The sequence below is a fragment of the Corapipo altera genome, unplaced genomic scaffold (genome assembly GCF_003945725.1).
Source record: "Corapipo altera isolate COAL_440 unplaced genomic scaffold, ASM394572v1 56, whole genome shotgun sequence".
Taxonomy (NCBI): Eukaryota; Metazoa; Chordata; class Aves; order Passeriformes; family Pipridae; genus Corapipo; species Corapipo altera.
Genome location: NW_020884896.1, coordinates 10,729,997 through 10,751,987, shown reverse-complemented (window position 1 = coordinate 10,751,987; position 21,991 = coordinate 10,729,997). Strand labels below are relative to the sequence as shown.

The 21,991-nt window shown below is 41.1% G+C and overlaps 1 protein-coding gene across 8 annotated transcripts in view; it reads right to left on the bottom strand.

The window, feature by feature from the left end:
- Window positions 1-12,446, bottom strand: part of HABP2 (hyaluronan binding protein 2) — a 32,970-nt gene extending 20,524 nt beyond the window's left edge. For 4 of the 8 annotated variants that reach the window (XM_027647875.1, XM_027647874.1, XM_027647873.1 and 1 more), the window contains exons 1-2: window positions 12,280-12,446; window positions 4,322-4,358 (exon numbers count right to left, since the gene is read on the bottom strand). In XM_027647875.1, coding sequence (XP_027503676.1) covers window positions 4,322-4,358; window positions 12,280-12,348 — 106 coding nt within the window. In that variant the 5' untranslated portion in view covers window positions 12,349-12,446. Of the gene's footprint in view, window positions 1-200; window positions 348-4,321; window positions 4,359-4,462; window positions 4,666-12,279 lie in introns of those variants that run through there. The other 4 variants (XM_027647876.1, XM_027647877.1, XM_027647879.1 and 1 more) reach the window with 4 other exon arrangements.
- Window positions 12,447-21,991: the final 9,545 nt, after the last annotated feature.

Sequence of the window (21,991 nt, the reverse complement as noted above, 5' to 3'; positions counted from 1 at the left end):
GCCCTCACCAGCCCAGAGCCACCAGAAGCCAGTGTCCTCACGGGAGCCTGCTGGGACCTGCAGCTTTGCCAGCTGCGCTGGGGGGATCGTTTGATTAAAGTGGGCTGGCAGCTCCTTGCACAGGTACAGCTGTTGTCGATGGAAGCCACTCCAGTGTTTCAAAGACAAGGTATGGTAATGAGCACAGCTAAGCTACGTACAGAGACATTTTAAAAAGCTCTTCCCTAGGGCTGGACCGATGGCCCCACGGATAATGCTCTGCCTTGAACTGATTATCGACTGCATTATCTTAGTTTTCTCTCCTCATTCATTCACTTGCAGCCTTTATCTTTATACTTTCTTTGCTTCTGAAAAAAAGAAAGAAATTCCACGTTTGTACAATGGGTGTTTTATATTTCATATTAAAATAGATCAGTCTTTTTTCTTCTTTTTTTTTCCTACATGCCAACTCTCGTTTCTCACCGAAAAAAAAAAAAAGGGGAAAGTTTCACCTCATTTATTGCTATGTCAAGTCAAGACTCCTTTTCCTCAGCTCATTATTTCCACAGGAGCCGAGTCTTGACTATGTGCAAGTGTTGCAGAAGTATATGCCTTGCTGAGGAACAGAAGGATCTTGCTGGAAGATAAGGACATTGTCTACAGTGAACAAAATTAAATTTAATGTGATGTAGTTAAGAAAGAAAAACAAAAAGGAAGTTTTGCCTGAAATACAGCCTGCAAGTTCACTTTGTTGGAGAGGAGATTTTGCAAACGACTGGAGTTTGAAGGAAGTGTCTGAAGGAGTCTGATTTTGTTTCTCCTGTTTATTTTCAGAATCTTAGTGGGGCATGTTGACTTTTATTCCACGGATGCTTTAAAGAAGTATTCTGAAGGATGGGGTAGCCCTTTTTATGGAAAAATATACCTGCTAGAAGTTATGAAGGATGAAGAGGGGAGTTATGGATGCCAAAAGCAGACTGCAAATACGCCAGTATGCTTTACAGAGGCTGGAGAAGACTGTCTTGAATCAACAGAGGAAAAATAAGTGCCCCAAATGAGCACAAATTGCTAAGCTGTTGTAGAATCACCTACTCTGTTTTTTTAAACCATTAGTACAAGTATGGTGTTAAGAAATGACATTACTGTCACTTGACTTTGTAACATTGGCATAATTTCTTAGCAACGGATTAATCGTTTACTAACAATACACATGAAATTACTTGTTGACACATTATAGACTATTTTTAAGTGCATTTCTGCAGTAAACCCCAAGTTGGCCAGGATGTAATTCAGGTTTTGCAAGATGTCTGCTTCTAGTGGCTCTGACATATGAAGGAGCACAACCTCCCACTTCGATGGAGCAGTTTTGGGATAGGTTGGATCATATCTTAGGCCAGTTTGGCCTCCAGCACCCCTCGAGAAGAACCATTTCAGGTGACCAGGGCTGAGGTCAAAGAGGTGGCACTGAGCAGCCCCCTCGTGGACTGGCAATTACCATTTCAAGAGACTTTATGATCAAGTCATGGTGTTACGGGTGTATGTGGAAAGGGCTCAGAAGTCACCAGCAAACCCTTTTGGATACACTGGCCCCCACGTGGATAGTGGGAATTGGGAAGCTGAAGGGACTGCCCTGGAGACCAGCCAAAGTGACGTGAGAGTGAAGCAGATCTTTATGAAACTGTGAAAAAGACACAGCTTCTAGAGGTCACATGAGTGATGCTTCCCATCTCCCAGCTACTCTGTGTCCTCTCCAGCTGCACAAAGCAATGAAAAACAAAGGCCAGAAAACCCTAACTTGGGTATATGACACCAAACTAAAAGATGTCTTCTTCTTTATCACTGCTCTGACATTAAATAGCTATTTGGCTTCCACATCTCTTATTTAAGAATTGCTCCCATTCCATTTTTTTAATTATTCATAACAAGCCATAGGTTTAGTAAAGTAAAAACAACACTTTTTTTTTATCTGAGCACATAATTAAAGCACAAAGTCTGATACACTGGTTGATTTAAACATATTACTAAATCAGAGTGCTCATTCTTTGTAAGTGCTGGAAAACCTTAACATGCTTTAAAAAAGCAGTGATCTGACATTTGTCACTGCAATGTGACTATTACATGAAATTAAATTAGACATCCTGCATGCAAATTTTCAAAGAATAACTTTCTTCTGTGTAGTACAAAAAATCCCCCCATAATTGATAGACAGAGATTGACTTTTAAAGCTTCAAATCAGCTTTGAGGTCTGGGTGATCTTTTAAACTGCTCAAGCTTTCATCTGCAGTTTTTCATATTGCCAAGAGCTGTCAATCAAGCAATGGATTTCTGATCAATATCCCCTTGTTCATTAGCTTACACGAGCTCTCTGTTACTGAGAGAACAGATATCTCAACGTTGGCAGTCACACTGTTTTCAAAACCTTCACTGGATCAAGTCATGACTAATGTTCTGAGTGGGAAAGTGATGCATTAGGATGCCATCGGGTGACCTGAATTGCGAGGTAACTTTGTTGGACTGCAGTTGTCAAGATGAGTGATGTGCAGAGTTAAAACCTATTGCCAACACACATCAAGAGCACCAGAAAGTACCCACCATTTATTCAAGCTCTCTGAACCTCTGGGGACTGACTGAAATCTGGCCTAATTTAAGCAGGATGACTTTTCCTACCACCTCTCTAAATACTTTTTGTCTCCAGCTCTGAGGTTATTGTAGTGTTATTTTTATGAGGCTGAAATCCTGACTATGTTTTAAATAATGAGATATTCCCCATTTACTTCTGCAGAGATGAGACCTCATGGTATTTCCTCCCTTCTAAGCAGGCTGTGGCTGGGAGTATCTGCAGCTTCAGAAAGAAGGGAGACCAGCTAAGAACAAAGCCAAGAAGCCTTTCAAATAGTTTTGTGGTTGTTACTTAAAAGGAGTTTTGCAGCACCTTTTCGCTCAGAGGGATGGATGATGGGTGAAGGTGGACCATGATGGCTGAAGGAGTGGAGACTTGCAGGGGGATGGAGAGTGCAAGAGAGTAGGTACAGTGGAGGGACAGATTAAGGACTGTACACCACAAGGGAGGGAATGAACTGAGAGATGGTGAGAGGGATATTCTACCAACAAAAAGCAAATCAAACAGTTTGCACAAGGCTGCAAACTTGTGTGTAAACAGGTGTGCAAACCCTGAAGTCAAGTGTATGACTCTAGGGCCAAATATTTGCAGAAGTCAAATATTGAGCTCAGACACACAAATGATTCAGAAATTTGTTTTCTACATACATGTTAGAACAGCAGCCTTGATTTGGGGAAAGAAGCACTGCTGTATGAGCTACAAGGTTTCTGGACTTCCAGGTTTGATCTGAAAGCCAAAATGCCACTGGAATGAACAGGAATGCAGATGGATAACGAGTGCATAGTAAACCCCACACTCTTTTTTTGCAGAATAATGAACAAAATTAATGTAATACTTCATCAGATACACATTATAAACTCAGATGCAAGATCCACTGTAATCAAGAAAAAGAGGAGCTGGGCTTACCTGCAAAAATACTAAACTTATCAATAAAAACATAGTTCTTCTACGTAGACCAAGTAGGCTGCAAAAGGATGTACAAATCCTCACACAATTTACGCATCCTCACACAAAAATCATCACAACTTTTCCTTTATCAACATCTTAATGCTATTTAATGATTTTTAAATATTAGCCTTTAATGATTTTTTTACATGCATGGGCTTATAAACACTTTTTGAACCTTCCTGCACTTTGGACAGAGCCTTGCAGAAATAAGTTCCACAGTTAGTTGTAAGCTGCAAGGGAAAGTCAGCTTTCATTTATTTGACCTTCAGTTTTCATCCACAACTAGGCTCTCTACTTATCCTTCTGTGAGGTTTGCATCCCAGCACCATGACTTCTCCTCCAGTCTGTCACCCACTGTGTCACCCACAGGTCCCTAAATCACATGAAGGCACAGAGTTGCAGAAAAGTCCTGGCTTGGAACAGAACTGAGAGTTGCAGGTGTGATCTAGGAGAATCCCATGATCAGCTGCTCATTGGTACTGCTGCTGTACCTCTGTTTTGGGCTCCAGCGTGCCAGACACACTCCTGGTGGGGACACAATGCAGCGTTGTCTCCTGCATGTAGAGCATCTGTGCAGGTCTGAAAGTGCTCGTCGTATTACTTGTCCAAAGGTAAACAGATTTTCTACACAGGCCTTACTTTAAGCTCAGCAAGGCTCTGGATGAAGTTAGTAAAATTCAGCACTGGGCACTAGTGGAGGCTCTTGATGGACCAAGTTGCCAGCCTTTAAGTTTTGTACTCAGAAGTTATAAAGAAGAAACTGAAACCACTTACCTTGCATTTCGTGGATCCAGAGGGAAACTTGGGACGCCTGCATGAGATAATAAAGGGTAAAAAAACCAAAATTTTTGTTTCTGAAAAAACCCCAAAAGTTTCTGAAAAAAAACCCAAAAGCCAACGCAGAGCTTTGCTTACAGTGCAAAGTTTCTGTTTGTCCCTAGTGCTGGACATCCAGATAAGGTTGTTCCCCACTACTGGACTGGGTTTTAAGAGCTCTTTCAAAAGATTGACAAAATGTCAACAATCAACGTGGGATGTCTGACTTTCTAAGCACACAGCCCAAGCTGCTGGGCTGGTCTGTTTGGGGGCAAACCTGTCCTGAGCGAGTTAAATTGCCTCTTAGCTTACGAAGTGATGGCACATGGGCTGTTTGTCCAGCTTCTCTGAAATGCTGACAGGGGCCACACTCCAGCTATCTGACAAAGCTGGAGGCTGGGACATGCCGGGGAGTGGAGGTCAGGCACTGCAGCACAGCCCAGGAGCCTATGCCTGGTGCAGCCAGTGGGATCTGGACCCCTGAGCTGGAAGGCTGTCTACAGCCTGATGCCTATGGATTTTTGGATGCAGGAGAATATTTCTGGTGCTTTCCATTAGGAAATGCCATGTGTCGAACCTCGGACATGTGGCTGCAGCCTTTCCGGTTTGGCTCATGGTCAAGGGCAAGCAACAAAAGGGAACAGAAGATGACGGAAAACAGCTCTCAGCCTTTGAAGAGTGCGAGTGAGGTTTGTCTGAAAGGAGATACACTGACTCTGCACCAGGACGTATCCCCAGCATGACGATTTCCATTTGCTTTCCCTCTTGTTTTAAATCCCAGCTGCAGACAGGATTACCTGCCTGCAAAGAGGATACACACGCTAACAGTGGTGTAAAGAAGGAGATTTGGAGCTGCTATTCTTCATCCTTCATATGATTTTTTTGAAGAAAACATATTTCCAAACAATTTAGCAGCCATAATAAAGACAGCATACATACACGATTGTTATGTGCACCTATGCATTCATTGCTACAGATACAATTAACTGTAAATATATGCCCTGTTTAGTTGTACATTATATACAGAAGAAAGACGTTCTTAGATAACACTGGTTGTGACTAAGAACAAATGAATCAGAAGTAATGAATAAGGAACAGAACAAAAAAAGCTCAGAATTCACATTTGTGAATATTATCTGGAATATATAAATGAGTTTTTGCTTCAGGCACGTTTGTATCCCTCTTGTGTTTGAGGCAGGAAGAACAGACACTCCAGCTCCCCCCTTCCCACTGACTTTAATGAGAGCAACGTCCCCTGAACCACTCAGCTGAGCCCCTTCCCAGGTGCATTTAAGTGAGCCACACACATACAGAACTAAATCCTTTGCAGCTGGAAGGACACATCCTCACACAATCACCCCCCCCCGAATGAGTGCAGAGATGATGGTAAATGAGAAGGCTGTAAAAGCTCTGTCCTTGGTGTATATGTTTCTTGAGTGCAGGTACAGTGTTCGTCAGATCCTTTGCCAGACCCCGACGGAGACTATATAAAGCAAAGGTCTAATTGCTCCATTTACAATTAGTAGTAGCGTTCATCCATAAACAGACCAAAAAAACCCTGAAAGCGTGTTCCTTTCTTTTGGAGGAATAGATGAAACAAAGAACAAGGAAGCAGGATAAAGCAAGAAACATTTCATCTCCCTCCCCCAGCTCTCTGCGCTGCCCTGTTGTACTGTTTGCCTGATGGGGTTGGAAAGGGTTTGGATTTGAAGGGTTTGACTTAAGCGAGCTTGTCCCTGCACTCGGGGCAGCCCTTGGCACCCCAGGGGAATGTCAGAGGATTTCAGCCCAGGTTGAGAGAGACGCAGGACGTGACTGCATCACACTTTTCTGTGCCTCAGTTTCCCCAGCAGAAGAGCAGAGATAAGAGTCTCACAATGCTCACACCCCAAGGAAATAAGAAAGATGAAAGACATAACCCTTTGCTACACTGCTTTCTTTTCCAGGTGACCCACTTACCCCTCCTGTCCAAGCACGGGCACAGCTGACTGCAAAAGGGCCAATATCTTAAACTCTCTCTAGCAGTAAACTGGTACCCGAGACAATGTTCAGGTTTCCAATAACATCCTTCAGAACCGGCAGTGGCTTGGATGCTGGGGTGGCTGAGTCCCAGATTTTGGTTCCTGCTTTTGGATGAAAGTCTCTATCTGCTGACATAGCACAAATGTTATTGGGAACAAAAGCTCCTGGAGCACCCAGCATGGAGTGTCAAAAAGTTAAATACAATGCTCAGTGTAAGGCTCCTGTATCTTATTTTGTGCTGCAGCTTTCCCTCCTTGTGTTCCTGTCACAAGCTGCAGCAGAGGACAAAACCTTGGGCAGAGCTGACTTCTCAGTGTGGAGAGTTTTCTCCTCCTTCCTGAGGTCCAGTGGACCACTTACTGGACCACGCTGGTTTTCAAGCATTTTTGCCCCCACTGGCCAACACAGGGCCAAATTTTATCCTTTTGGCTCCTGGCATGAAGCATGCCACGGTGGTGTGCAGAGCCCATCTCCTTCCCTCCTGTCTGCTGGAGCTACCCCCTTCCTCTGCACCATGACGGGGTGCGGGATGTAGGATTTGTGATGCAAGGTGTTGGATATGGGATGCAGAAGGAGATTGTTAAGAGAGGTGCACGGCGCGGGGGCAGGAGGGGGCTGCAGGAGGGGGTGCAGGCAGGGGCAGTGAAGGCAGGGCCTGCTGCCTGCAGTGCCGTATTGCTCATGGCCAGCAGAGGAGGATCTTGTCCTTCTGACTAGGTGCAACACTAAGCCTAACAAGGAGCAAGATTCAAACAAAAGGAGTGAAGGGGGGCCAAGAAATTAGACTGCGGAGCTAGTTTCACCAAACAGTCTCCTTGCTGCAGCTCGACACTGATACTCTGTGTGCTCTCTCAAGAGGGAATAAATTCACTGGATCCTGTTTGTAGCAGGTCCGCAGAGATGAGGGACAAAGCTGGAAGAATTTGCAGAGAGCAATTTTAAATTTTATTACTTTAGGCTCGTAAAAAAGAAACCCTGAGAAAAAAAAGGCAAGGGGAAACATTTTATAGGGGTATCAGTGCATTGCTGACTGTGGAACAATTACATTTATAGGGCTTCTAGAAAAAATAGTGAAAAAATGGCTGAAATTCAAAATAACCTAATATCACCTGATCTTTGTTGTCTGTCATCATTGTAATGATTAGCACTTCACTAAAACTTCATTTCTCCAAGGAACCATCAAAATTTTGCTAAACAGACTTTGTACTAAGGTTAAATATTGCAGATATATGATGTTCTCAATTTTTCCATTTCAACTCCAAGAAAGAGAGACTAATGAAATGTAATAGATTTCAAACAGGAATGCCAGAACCATGAGCTTTCTTCATCTCAGGACAGAATTCTATGGTTCTTTCTCAGACAAAAATGCCCAGTTAATATCTGGCAATTCTTTGTTAATAAGCCCAGGAAGATTTGACCCCAAATTCAAGGGAAATTATTTACAACTGCCAAAGGCATTCTGCAGTTGAACTGTTTGTTGTGTCTTGGGTACATTGATACACCTTATTACAATAAAAACAAAAAACTAAAAAAAACCCCAACAAACAAACAGGTGGAGAAAGAGAGCAAAAAGGTGACAGCCCAGGGTTAGGCTGTGAATTTACATGTGTGCAAAAACAGAATTCCAGAGAAAACAGTGTAGCTACTCAAGCTGGCATGACAGACTAGGAAGAGAGGTGATAACTACCTCTACACATGCACACACTTCGCAACAAAGCACTACAGGAGTTCAAACATTAAACTACATTAGTAGGAATTGGCCTATTCACTTAATTGCATTAAGTCCTGCAAATTCTCCTGCAACTTGTCATGAATTGGCCTCCATGGCAGAAGAACAAAGATTACACTTTCATTTGTTCACCTGTGCAGTCACAGCTTTGTAGCCAAGAAGGAGGTGGGATGGGGTTGAACTGGAGAATGAAGATGTATATTTGTTCAACTTCCATCCAAAACTGACATCAGGCATGAAGGAGCCACGAGGGCAAACACAACTACTGCCTTCTCGTAGTGAACCCCTTGATCCCACTGACAGCTCTCAGTAAGAACCTTTGTCTGGGCTGCTTGCCAAAGGAGGAGGGAATCAACAGTTCTGATGCTCTTACAATCGGCCAGATTTTTGCCTGCAACCATCTTGGGTAGTGACTGTCTTTGAACTTCAAGGGAAAGTGGCTTTTCCAGCAATGACATTGTGTTTCTCAGCCAAGGCCATGGTTGCAGTATAATGAAAGCAGGGTATACTATCATCTGGAGCACACATGCAACATATGTTGTAGTTTTAGCCTGGGAAACCATTCTCTGAAAGGATTCCACCAAAACCTCTGACTTCTTCACCTCTCTGCAAACAAGACATCTCCTGCCTCCACACTGAGCTGCAATGTGTGCCTCAGAGTAAATGATGTGTCCTTATCAACTGGTCCCAGGGTACCCAGAGAGGTTCACATTTAAAGCCTTTATTTTGCTGATTATTTAATTGTGAACCTTTCCAATGATAGCATCTGATACAAAAAACCACAGGGATCCAGGAAAAAAAGCATGATCCCTCAGAGGTGCTGCTGAAACCAGCTTGGTTCTCCGCTCAGGAGTTACCTGCTCCTGTTTTCCAAGAGATCAAAGTTTTCAAATGAATCTTTGCACTGTGAGAGGTGGTCTGGTAGCAGCAGGTTGTTTTTAAACCTGCTCACTGGTGGGTGAGGTGTGCTCGTGCTCCCACGTGAGAAACTGAGTCAGCCTTGGATGCCACAGAAAGGGGAAGCTACACAATCTGTGTCAGGGGGCTGCAGGAACCAGCCTGTCACACTAACACGAGTGTGCTGCGCTATCAAACGCTTCTGCAGCCAGTGCTGGGAATGCAGGTTATACTGCTAGACTTAAAGCTTATGCAAAGTCATTAAGTCCCTTTAGTTACACGGGATATCAACCTGCATGCTGCAGGGCATAAGCTGATTGCCTTCGGGGGTCAGCGCTGAACGCTTCCCTCTCTGAGAGCACGGTGCAAAATTAGCTGGGGGCGCTCCCAGGGCTTTGTTGCTTTCCTGCTGCATCAGGCAAATTTAGGCGAGTGCTGCAGAAGGGTATCACACCTGATGGGCTACAAACCGAGATGGCCCTGACAGCATTCACTTCTCTTCACAGTGATCGGTTCTCAACACGGTGGAGGCCTTGTGTAGTCCTGGAGTGAGGGTGAGGGGAACAGAAGTGGGAGTTTTCCACAGGAATAGATCCACTGTGGGGTAGGAAAAGATATCAGACAGTGCTGACTTTGGGACACCCTAAAATGTTGGTCTCCAAGGACCTGAGGCAAGGAAGGACATGCACTGCTGGTAACAGTTTCCTGCTTGCTATGGGCCAGGTGAGAGATAGGCACTATTGATAAGTTTTTTGGCAATTGTTTGATCTTAATGTGATACTTTCATCTGTTTTCACTGCTAAGTGCTCTTGGTTATTGCACTGGGCATGGCTAGTGACTTCAAAACACTTTCCATCAAAACTAAGCCAACAACAATTTTTTGAAGTTTCAAACAATTCTACTCTGTCCCTTGCAAGTCTTCCTTCTTACTGCCAGGGGTGTTTGAGTTTGCAGAGAACTCTGATACAAGGAAAAAGCCTGATCTGAACACCTGTTGATTTACACTGGAGCGCTGGGGGATCCAGCTTGGTCTTGTCCTGTTCCAGATTTCTCTAACCCAAGTAGGAACATTTCTACTACAGTGTCTTGCTGAGCAGAAGTGAAATGAAAAACAGGAAAAAAACCAACCACCAGAGAAGACCTGCTATGTCTGAAGACAGTCTTTGGTGTGCTTGCATCATATATGCTAAAATAAAGGACTAAATTTGGTCTCACTTGCACTCACCATGCAGCTTTATGTCCTTTATGGAAATAGTTTGGATTCACACAGGTGAAATCAGTTTATCCTCAGGTAATACGAAAGAACTGAATGGAAATTTTTGCCATAGGGTTCTGCTCCAAACCCACCAGATCCTTGAATGTCTGAGTGTTTTGACTGACTCAACATGAGTTACTGCTTAAAACTTTGTTTGACTTCTGCTATATTTCACCAATAATATTTGTTAATCAGTGTGTATAAAAACTCCTAAAGCCTGATTCAAATAAAAATGATGAAGATAGATAGTTTTGGGATAAGATGGAAATAGTAATTGAGACTGCTTTCCATGGTTTCAGCAAAGTGCAAAATCTATTTTTTCATTCAAACTATTTCAGTGCAACTTTTTCTTTGGGACAAATCATTAAGGCAAAAATGTCCTCTCACAACTTGTTTGTCATGCAATGGTCACATCATGGCAACTCATTCCTCTTTTTTTTTTTTTTCCTGGGATCCATGCCAAGTGCTAAGCCAGAAAACCTTGTTATATTAATTATGAAGAAAAAGCATGTTTTATTAAAAACTAGCCTGCTGAATATTCTGTCGTGCTGCTTTTCAGTGACAGCAGAATTGCTTATGCATTTTAGCAATGTTAATGAATTTTCAGGGTTGGGGGGAGATATACACTACATTTTCTACAGCAATATTTAGGGCAAAGTTAGATTAGGATTGTTAAAGCTAATGAATCAGCCTAACACTTAGGACTAGTTAGGAAAAATCTGTGCAAGACTTCATGTTGTCTAAGACTGTCCGTACATCTTCTTCACTGAGCATGAATTAACACAGCCAATTCATTATGAGCTTATTTATATTAGATTGGGTTCTGACAATGTCTGTAAAACTGGCACTGAACTACCCTAGAACTGATCCCTCAGTAAACTGCTTCATGTTCTGCTGGACCAAGTGCTGACAGAGTAGACACTAATTAATAATTACTCTGTTGTGTTACTAAAATCACTGCTCTCCAATTCACTGATCTCTTCACAAAGATCTACAACCCATTAAAGCCCCTCACTGTGTGTTCTCCCCAAAGAACTCAATCTTAACCTGTCAACATCTGAATTTTTGCAATATATTTCAGTAAATGTGAACCTGCACACATGGGAAATATCACTAAGAAAGTAGTTGTTTTAAAGAACTTCAGATTCCTTCATGAGAAAATCTACTTGATCCCCATGCTTGGAAGAACAAAAGAATTTTTTAAAAACTGACTTTTAACTTTCCTTTGGTTACAAGTCATTCTTCCAGTCTTCTTTTAAGAGGAGATGAATAGGTTTGGGGAAGTATATCAAGCTTTACCTGAGTAGAGCTCTGGCCATATCTAGCTGTGTTGAATATTTTGCCACTAGCTTTCCTCCCACATTAATGGCAATGATAATTCAATCATCCAAAACATATGACTGGGGGAAATTTCACCTTTGACAGAAGAGTTTGCAAAAGTGCCAAGGCAATAATTCGATATTTAGTCTCTTTACCATGAAGACTAGATACAAGGAAGAAAATTTTTATGGTGAGGGTGGTGAAACACTGGCGCAGGTTATCCAGGGAGATGGTGGATGCCCTACCCATGGAAACATTCAAAGCCAGGCTGGAAGGTGCTCTGTGCAACCTAGTCTAGTGGAAGATGTCCCTGCCCACAGTATGGGGGGGTTGGAACTAGATGATATTTAAGGTCCCTTCCAACCCCAAACATTCTGTGATTCTAAGCTGAGCTGCCCATGCTGCAGCCCAGGGTTTTGGAGCACTTCTTAGTGCCCAGGGCTGTCACTCCCCACTGCACACCCCTGGGAGTGGGGTGGCCACTGAGCTGATTGTACCCAGATGAGCCATTCCCTGACAATGTAGATGTCTGCTCCAAAAAACCATAGGGCTTCCCTGTTATGCTGCATTTACTTGGGCACCTCAGTGTCCTGAAATGTGGATACTCCACTAAGTGCTGCAACTGCCCAGGCAGGGCTCAGCACAGAGCAGAGCTGGCACATGGAAAGAAAAGCAGTGTAAAAACATACTCACGCACAAATGTGTGGTCCCAAGGAGAATGACCAATGGGAGAACCTGAAGGGCCAAAGCACTGTTAACCATCCTTATGCTTGTTTTTTTCTTGAAATTAGCTTCTTCTTCTTGCCTAAGTTTTTTCAGACAAGGCACAATCTTGAGGGTGAGCTAATTCAGTGCAAATAATTAACCGTGCTTCAAATATTGTTTAATGTTCAACAGATCGTCCTGATCAAATAAATGCATCCTGTCCAGATAATCATCACATTGATTGCTGGCAAATGTTTCAAATCAGTAAGTGTCAGATGGGAATGGTACAAATTAACAATGAAAACATACATTTTTCTTGTATTAGAATGATCTTTCAACTCTTATTATCAATTGGAAAAAAAAGTATGAATCAGACTTAACTTCTCTCCCACCTGAAAAATAGTGAGATCTAGTATAGATCTAGATAGTGAGATCTAATATACAATTTTAAAAAATATAAAAGTGTACTTTTTTATTATTTTCTAAATTTCAGACATACGCAGACCGTGTTGTCCAGCATTTGTCCATTAATGTGAGAACCTGTAATCATTTTTTTTAAATAAAAATTGAAATTCTTGAGTAACCCCGAGTCTCCTGAGGCTGAAGCATTTGTAGCAACAGCAGCAACTGAGGAAATTACTGCATTACTGAAAGAATAATCCACTATTGTGGAAATGCTGAAAAACTTTTGCTCAACAGATACTGTTTGTGCTATGTCTTACAAAAACAAATGAAAAGACAATTCTTTCTCCTCGACAGCTTAAAGCCTGAAAAGGAAGGAAGCAAAAGAAATAGTGTTTTTACATCACAGCCCCAATTCGCTAGGAATTCCCTATCAATGTTTTCTCTGTTGTGATAAAACAGTTAAATAAGCTAATGCTGAGCACATTACACTGCACCAGGGGAAAAATGAATGTGCTTGTCTACTCAGGAGGATCTGAATATAGTACAGTAAATAAAATGGATGGGAGGGGTGCCCACATGTTGGAGTATGAGGAAGAAAACAGTGAAATCCCAAGCACTTCATCGTTTCCCATCCCAAATGTGATTTTCTGGTGAAAAAGATCAGTTGCTAGCACTTGATTACAGACTCTGTGATAAGTGCTGAAATTCTGATGCCAGAGAACCTTGTTTCTGATGATTTCTTACTATGAAGCATGAACAATCCTAAAGGAGATTTTATATATCAAAAAATACACAAAGAATTAAGGTTTGCTGATTACGTCACATGTGCATACCTTAAGAAGGTGCCTACAAGCAATTTGTGTTTGAGATTTATTGTGTTGGTGGCCAGCCAACACATTTAAGTTTATGAGATTTCAGATTCTTTAACTAGTTAGAAAGACAGCAAGATAAAAGGAGTTAGATAATACACGACTTTATGTAATGTGTCCTTGAGTAAGCTGATTTGCACTGAATTTTAATAGACCCCTGATTCATCAAATCTCAAACAGAATTAAGGTATGGACTGGATCCTAATAACATCATGCTTTATATCCATGAAAGATAAATTAAAGGATGCAAAACTGCTATTGACAAACATTGATTATATGTACTTTGATGGACTTTGAAGTTGTGCCAGATGTGTCTTGTCAGCCTCCAAAGTTTTCTTTTAAATCTCATTGCATAAGGCTTTTACTTTTTAATTATTTTTTCTCTCAGCCTCTTTGATCATGAAAAAATGTAGATCATATTTGTGTGATGTTATTTCCTATGCATTTTATTTAGATATGCCCTTGTGCACAGCTCATGATAAGTAAAAAAATGTTACATGGCACATAGTGATCTTACCCTGTTATCCTGGGTGCTATTTAATACTTAATTGACCTTCTCAAGCTGCTGAGTGAAATCTCACCATGTATAGAGAGTTAATGCAACACTCATATCTTTTTGTGCCACATAAGTCTACATAATTAAGATGTAAGCAACAAGGTTGCTCGTCTCTGTTCCCATGGGGATTTTGGCCAGTGAGAATGTCAGACGGATCCATTTCATTCTGCCCTCTGTTTGTGGCAAAGTGGCCCTCATGTCAGACCCAATGGAAAGGCAAACCTCTCTGCAACTTCTGCTGATCTTAGGAGAGGGACCAAAGTTCAAACAAAAAGTTCAAACAGGTGAAAGTCCTTCTTTCACTTTCCTGTATGTGGAAATATTTTGTCAGCAGGGAGCTCCCAGTAACTAAAAAGAAGCTTTGGAGCCATTTTAATACTTCAAAGTTGTGAGCCCGTATACATCATCTTGCTTTCTTTGTCCATCAGGACATGGTCAGCCCTTCCAGGGCAAGGGAATGCATAAAGTCTCTTGCTGTGCATGGCAAAAGGCTTCCATGTTGGTGCAGGACTTGGGTGCAGATGTTCTCTTTTTCTGGTAATGGACCCTTTCCCTACATCTCCAAGCCCATCATAGTGATCACAGCTTACACATTAGACATGAAGAACTTCTCTGTGACAGTTTAGGTGTCTTCAAACAATAAATGCAGAGAAAAAAATAGATAAGAACCATCAAATCCTTTTATATTGAGAATAAATAGATGAAAAAAAATGTTTTAAGTGCTGGATCAGAACTGTGGTGGACTGGGGGTTTTGTGCACAGCTGTCGATACTGCCTTGAATAAATAATTTACTCTTAATATTCCTTCATTCCCATCAGAAGAGTGTGGGTAGTAACTTCTTTCACTATGTGCTGTCTGTTTAGATAGTAAACTCTTCTGGTTCAGTATTTTTTCCTATATTAATGAGCAGCTTCAGGCAGAAGAGGTGCCCTGTCTTGGCTGTGATGGCTAGTATAAAAGAAGAAAAAGAATAATCTAAAAGACCGTAGTCTCAAATGGTTCATTTGGAATTACTACTAAGTATTATACTCTATAATGCTTGAGAAGCTTTGGTTGCCAGAATAAACAGCAGAAACACTACTTTGTCATTTTCTTTTTTTTTTTCCCCCCTAAAATGGGAATTTCCACAGAAAAATATTTCTCTTGGATATTATTCTGCCACTGTACAAAACACTTGAATTCTGAACCTGGAAAGCATTTCAAGCCCTTTTTGGCTGATAACTCTTCTCCGTCCTCCAACACAAATGAATATTCTGTGCTGGATGTACCTACATGTGTCTGGTGTGTGTGGATTATTGCGCTGTTAGACACACTAGCTGCAGCTTTAGTTATTAACACCAGAATAAACAAATCACCACAGCTGTGAGTGAAGAGAGAAAATTTCTAAGATAAAAGCAAAATAAAAACTTCTACTATGTGACTTTAGTAAAAGCAGAAGTTTTAGAAATACTTGCTGGCATAAGCCAGGGTTTACAAAGGTAAGGACATCTTTCTTCAGAGTCAACAGCAATGCGATGGAATATGCATGGATGATTTGACTTTAGTCTTTTCCACTGCTACTATTCTATGGTTTTCTTTAATTAACCTAGTAACTCAAAAGCTCTATACATTTGTGCTTCCTTTTCAGCGTTCTCTCCACTTCCATTAATTACAAGCCCTTTTCAAACTGCAAATGAAAATGAGAAAGCAGAAGCCCTGTTATTCCTCTTTATACAGAAGGACCAGAGTTGAGAGAGAGTATTGGGAACTGACTCTTAATATAAAATCTGGAAAGGGGAGGAGGGGTATTCACTACGTGAAATTCATCTTGCTGCAGAAAGCCAGCATGAGGTCTAGACATCACTTGTATCAACATTTAAAGTGTTGCGGTCGCATTTTGTTTCATAATTCTCTCTAGCAGTGCATTCTCAGTGATGGTTTCAATTCTTGGGCTCAGATCAAAAGCACAGTAAAAAATTTAAAGACATGCAAACAAACAAAAAACAGAATAAATGCAGGCAGCAGAATGTTCTGTTGGACATGCAAGAGGACTCTTCCCTCATCCACGCTGCTGTAACACAGAAGTAGCTGTGTTATCAAAGGGTTTATGCAAGCTCAAAGCCAGCACAAGAGGCTCAGCCAGTTAGAGAGAGAAGCAATCTCACACCAGGACCAGCAACTTCTCTCTCTCTGACACTGATCTGGTTCCAAACTCTCCCCGCTCTAAAGGTACATGAACACCACCAAGCCCTTGAAGAAGGGTTTCAAGCTTTGTCCGTGTCCTCAGTCAAAGACTGATGTATGCCTGGGTAAAAGGTTTTCTGTCCTCTTGTGGCCTCTTGGGTGTTCTCTTAAATCTTTCCTATAACAGCTCCAGATATTCTTGTTAGCTGTGCTACTTTCTGAGCCCATTTCTGTGTCTTGGAGCTGCCTGCTAAAAGCATTAAAATTGTAAAGCGGTGGATGAAGGAAGACAGTTTTGCTTTCAAGCTGAAAAACATGCATCAAAGCCCCTGTAGTAAATTTACAGAGTATTAAAAACAAACAAAATCTGACCATAGGGTAACATCATTTTAGGAAAGATGCGATGGCCTACCTCAAAGTCTGAATTTAATGTGCACAGCTCTCACTTAACCTGCCTAGGCTATAAATCCCAAGAGTCAAGTTTTGTCCAATCATCCTAAAACAGAGATATTTTTAGTCTGCAAAGGTAGAGCTAACATAGTCTCTCTGCTCCGGTCTCCTCCACAGGCTGCATTGGTCATTCTCCAGACAAAGAGTAGGAACATTAATCCAAGGGAACTCATACAAGAAAAACCACAACGAAGTATGACCCCCATGCTATTTTGCATGCATTTAGAGGCAAGCACAAATTAAGAAATATTTAGATAAAAAAAAAAACAAACAGAAAAAAACAACCAAAAAACCTCAAACCCAAGACATGCCTCCAAAATACATGATTAAAAAATAATTATTGCAATTTTTTTAATTATGCCTCCCCCTTCACTGTAGTGTTGTTACTTTAAAGAAGAGTCACACATTTTTCATTGGGACATGATTTGTTTTCAGTAAAGGAATTCAACAGGAGGTCATACAGTAATACATACACTAAATATCTGGGAATTCTTCAGCAGAATAATTTAGTATGCTGTTCAATGAGTTGTTTTAATGACTGAAATAACTTTCAGAGACAAATAACTTCAGATGCAGTGATGTACAAGTCTTATGAGTGCAGCTGTGCTGTTCTGATAGAGCCAACAAATCTTACTTGAGTAAGAACTATACAAATATTTTATTCTCTTTAAGTGTTTAATTTTCCTTGTGCATCACTCTGAATAAGAATATACAACAGTTTTTAAATTTTCATTTATTTTCTAATGGTCATCACTAAACATTGACAGAGTTACTCATCTGAAGGGTCAGCCAAAAGGATGCACACTGTTGTAAACCCTGCCTTAGTTCCTTGTTCTCATACATGGATGTGATGACATGTATAACAACTCTAGTACTTATGTCATGTTTACCTTGGCTTTGTGTTTAACTTGGCTGGCCTAGTGTGATGAGCAGGGTCAATTTAGTTGAGCATAAAGATGTTGATTACATTTCAAGCCTAGCTTTCCCCGGTTACAATTCCTCTTTTTGTTCCATCATTTCAGATGTATACTTTGACCTGGATTTTCTTTCTGTAAAGCTATTTTTCTATGGACACTGATCCAGTATTCAAGCTCATTTTTCACATAGTTGGAGTCAAACAGGTATTTTTTTTTAATTTAATTTTCTGAAACTTGTAACAGAAGCAGCACACCACTGTTTGCACTTCTCTCCATGTGTCAGTGGCAACCACAAGTAAAATTGATTATAGTTTTTATAAGACTGTCTGGGATAAGAAAGTTATCTCTTGAGCAGCAATACTAAACGTGAGCTCCAAATCAATAACTGCAGGACTAATAGCTTGTAAATTAGTCACTGGAATTGTGAGCAGATCCTAAGGGATTCTGTGTCCTATTCCCACTGAATTCCCCCTTACCTTCCTTTGAAATCTTCAGCCGCTGTTCCTCCCCCTTGTTCACTGCATTCAGCACTATTTGACTGCTTCCTTCTGATCCTCTTTAACTGGCCCTTTTTAACTAAGTGGCTCTCAAATATCTTTTTTTCACTTTTCCACTCTCCACTTTCTGTTCTTCTCATTGCAATCAAACCTTGCAGGCTTTAAAGATACTCTGATGGAAGGTACCAAGAGCCAAGCCCAGTGAAAGTGATGGGAGAAAGATATTTCCAGCCCAGTGGGTTTCTGTGCCCACCAGCACAGTCTCCAAAGGGCCAGACTGGGAATGGACAGACCCAGCACAATGAAAAATCAGAAACTGGGGTTCATAAAGGGAAATGCAGACAGTGCCCACTGAGACTTCCCCTGCTAACAGCCAACAGCTGTATCAGCTCACCAGAAAGTCAGTGTCCTTTTCTTGCTTCAGAGTCCTAAACCAAAAATTGAGTGTTTTTAAGGTTGAAAAACTTTTATATGAGCCTACTATCACAATGTTTCCTGGTACAGTAGTCTAGTGCCTCCTCTCCTAAACCTTGGTAGTAACATGAACATCCTCGTTGACAATCTTTCTGTGATGCATCATAGTCTCCTAAAAAGAAGGAAAGAGCTAAGAGTTACTATGCTTCTATGAAATGCTTCACTAAAAGGATATCAGTGAATCCTTTCAGCTGTTAAAAAGAACTTTTTGGGAAAGAGTTGATATTTTATGTGTAAAGCAGCAGTTTTCATACAGTAAGTTTAGACAGGCCCCTAAGCTTTCACTGCAAATTTTCAATGTCGAGGTGCTGGTATGGGTGGCAGCATATACCAGTGTTTACATTAAAAGTAATTACAGTGATGTTATAATCATTCCTAAGCCAGGCATTGCAAAACTGAATAATTTATTGTTAAACTTAATGCAAATGTGCTTCAAAGTAGAACTGATTCCTGAACAGCCTAATCTTGGCTCTGTAGTGACATCCTGAAGTCAGCAAAGCAATACAGTTACACTGTTCTAAAGTCTGTGGTCTATTCTTGGAGTACATGATTTTTTAAATGTGTATTTATTTCCTCTTTCCACTTTACCATGGTGCCTGCCAGTAGCACAGAGGTTTCTCCTCTCTCACACATTCCCAGACTTTCTCTCCTCTCTTCTCCTCTCCCCTAAGAGCCTCTGTGCACAGCTCTCACAATCCAGCACACAGCAATACATCTTAGTGCCTCTCTTCTGTGCTCCTCTTCTTGCTGCTCCCCACATGCAGACCTGGAGCTGCCCTGTTTACTGGGACCAGATCAAGGAAGGGTTCAGTGCAGGCCTTCAGTTCACATCTCCAGCTCCCAGAGGAAACCTGTCACGTATTGTCCTTGCCTGAGCTAGTGCTCTCGCTTGTGCACCTGAGTGGGACCCAAAAAAATTGAAGCAAAAATCACCTTGAGGAAAGGAGCTTTCTCATCATGTACAGGATGCTTTGGAAGAGAAGGCTCCAGGGAGGAGGATGAGCTGGAAAACCCATTTGCCCTGGCCCCTGAAACTGCTTCTGTTCCCATGAGAGAGCTGCCCAGTTCCTAACATTGCATGCAGCAGGGAATCTGACAGACAGACACTGTAAATACATCCACTTTGCTCTGTACATCTTTGGGTCTGTCCTTCCAGCAGCCTGCCACATATATTCGGTGCTTAAATAAATTCCAGGTGAAGGAAAAAGCACGTTTGAAATTACCCCTTCCCTTTCCTTCTCTGCCCTTTCCTCCCCAAGCAGATATACCTGCTCCATGCCTCATATTTGCAAACTTTTTGCTTCTTTGAGTGATTTCTGTACTCTGAAACAGCATCATTGAATTTTGCTTAGTTAAGGCAAGACGGCTCATGTCAGAAAATGTTTGCTAGATTGGGTCTCATTTTGTAACATTTCCCCTCAAAGGATCATTCAATGATGCATCTTAGAATCAGATTCCAGAGAGGGAACTAAAAGAAACATCAATAAAAAAAGAAACTGTGAGGAAACTAAATATAGAACAGGCCAATATGAATTAAACAACATCCTAGAAATCTTCACACAATAATTGATTTGCTCATTTGTACTTCTTTCTATTCTTTAATCTTTCAGCAGGGCTTCAATCCTCCCCCCATTGCTTTTTTAATATTCTCTGTTCATCTGTTGTCTACAATATTGTTTCTGATCTCTCTCATCCCATCAATCATCTATAAAAAGAGACTAGTCCACACACTCTGGTCTCCAATCCTAATGACTGTAAAGAACTAATCACCTAAACTGAGTGATGTTCATTGTTGTAAGTGTCTCTTTGATTTATTAAACATCTCTGTATAAATTCCTGCATGTTTCACAAGTTGTTTCCTAGAACCTGTATGAAGGCACTTTGAAATCCTAAAAATACCTACTTGTGGGGTTTTTGGTTCACCTAATAAATGCATTCTTGTCATGAAAAATGAGCTTTTACTTAACTGAAAGGACCACTCAATTCCAAATTCAGGCCAGAGCCTCAACCTGAGCTTTCCCTGAATATACAGCAAGCTTACAAAGGCCACTCATATACACTTTTTATTAATTTGAAAATGCTATGTGCATTGCTTTGGGATGTCTACCTACTGATGGAGAGCCATAGACACTATGGAAATACTCCTAATGATGGCATTTTCCCCAGCTGTCACTTTCACATGCTGTCACAAGCTCTTTGGTTGAGCAAGCAGACTTCCAATCTGATTAAATAAAGTTCAAGAACTGAGTATGTTCACAACCTGTCCTAGCTAAAACAACACATTCAGCGTCATGCCATCAGTGTGCAACTATTCCTGACAGTGACAAGGTGTGATTCGAGTTGCCCTCTTTGACCATACACTCAATGCCCACCGAAGGATCTGAGTGTCACCAAAACTGGGGACTCTCAAAAGCATGAAAAATCCAGGTTCTGTCTGTCACATCAAGGACTGCCTCCCCATCTATCCCAATCTCACTTGAAAGAAAAAGAGATACAAAGGACAGAGTAGAATTCAACACGAGCAAGGTATGTTTGAAGACAGCATGAGGCTTTTGAAAGATCCCAACTTGATGTTCTCATGAGCTAATTACCAAAAATGGGAACAAGACAAAACATTATGTGGGCACAGCTTTTGGTAGAAACACACAGAGGACAACACACAAAATGGAGGACCAGTTTCACCAAAAACCCTTCTCTGTGCTTTTCAAGTTTTTTTCACCAGCACCCGAGGGTATGGGACTAGAAAGGAAAGGTATAAAATGTTTGAATGATTGCATACTGGGAAGAATTCTTTGCCAATGAGAATTTTATTCCCCTTTCCCATGCTGGATTTGCACAGAATATAGAGTACCTGCTAAAAATAAATGCATACTCCTTAATGTTCACCCCAGTCTTTACCCAATCCCTGGCTAATGAACCAGCTGTTGTTACAGGCAGGTGAGTTTTATGCATTGATTGCCTTAGTGCCTCATACTAAGTAAAAAGGACATTAATAATCTTATTATTACAGAAACATCTTGGTAACTCATAAATATAGATTCAACAGTTAACTTCACAAATCTGTGAAAACCCTTTTTTCAGCACAGTATGGGTAGAGTTATGCTGGCAGGCTAAAGAAGTGGGGGAAAAGTATGTATAATTTATTCTGTAGATTTGCCCACTTTATCTGTTTACAAAATGTGTATTCATAACTTACAGCTTTTGTATTCTGTAACCATTAGCAAAACAGTCTCCTATAAACCTCTGGTAAGGGTACATCAAACAAGGCTGGTAAATCTTGGTTTGGTGTATCTAGCCCGTATGGATTTCCTTTTCACTTCCTGATTAGCAGATTGTCAAATGTTACTCTTAGAATGAGATTTTGTTTC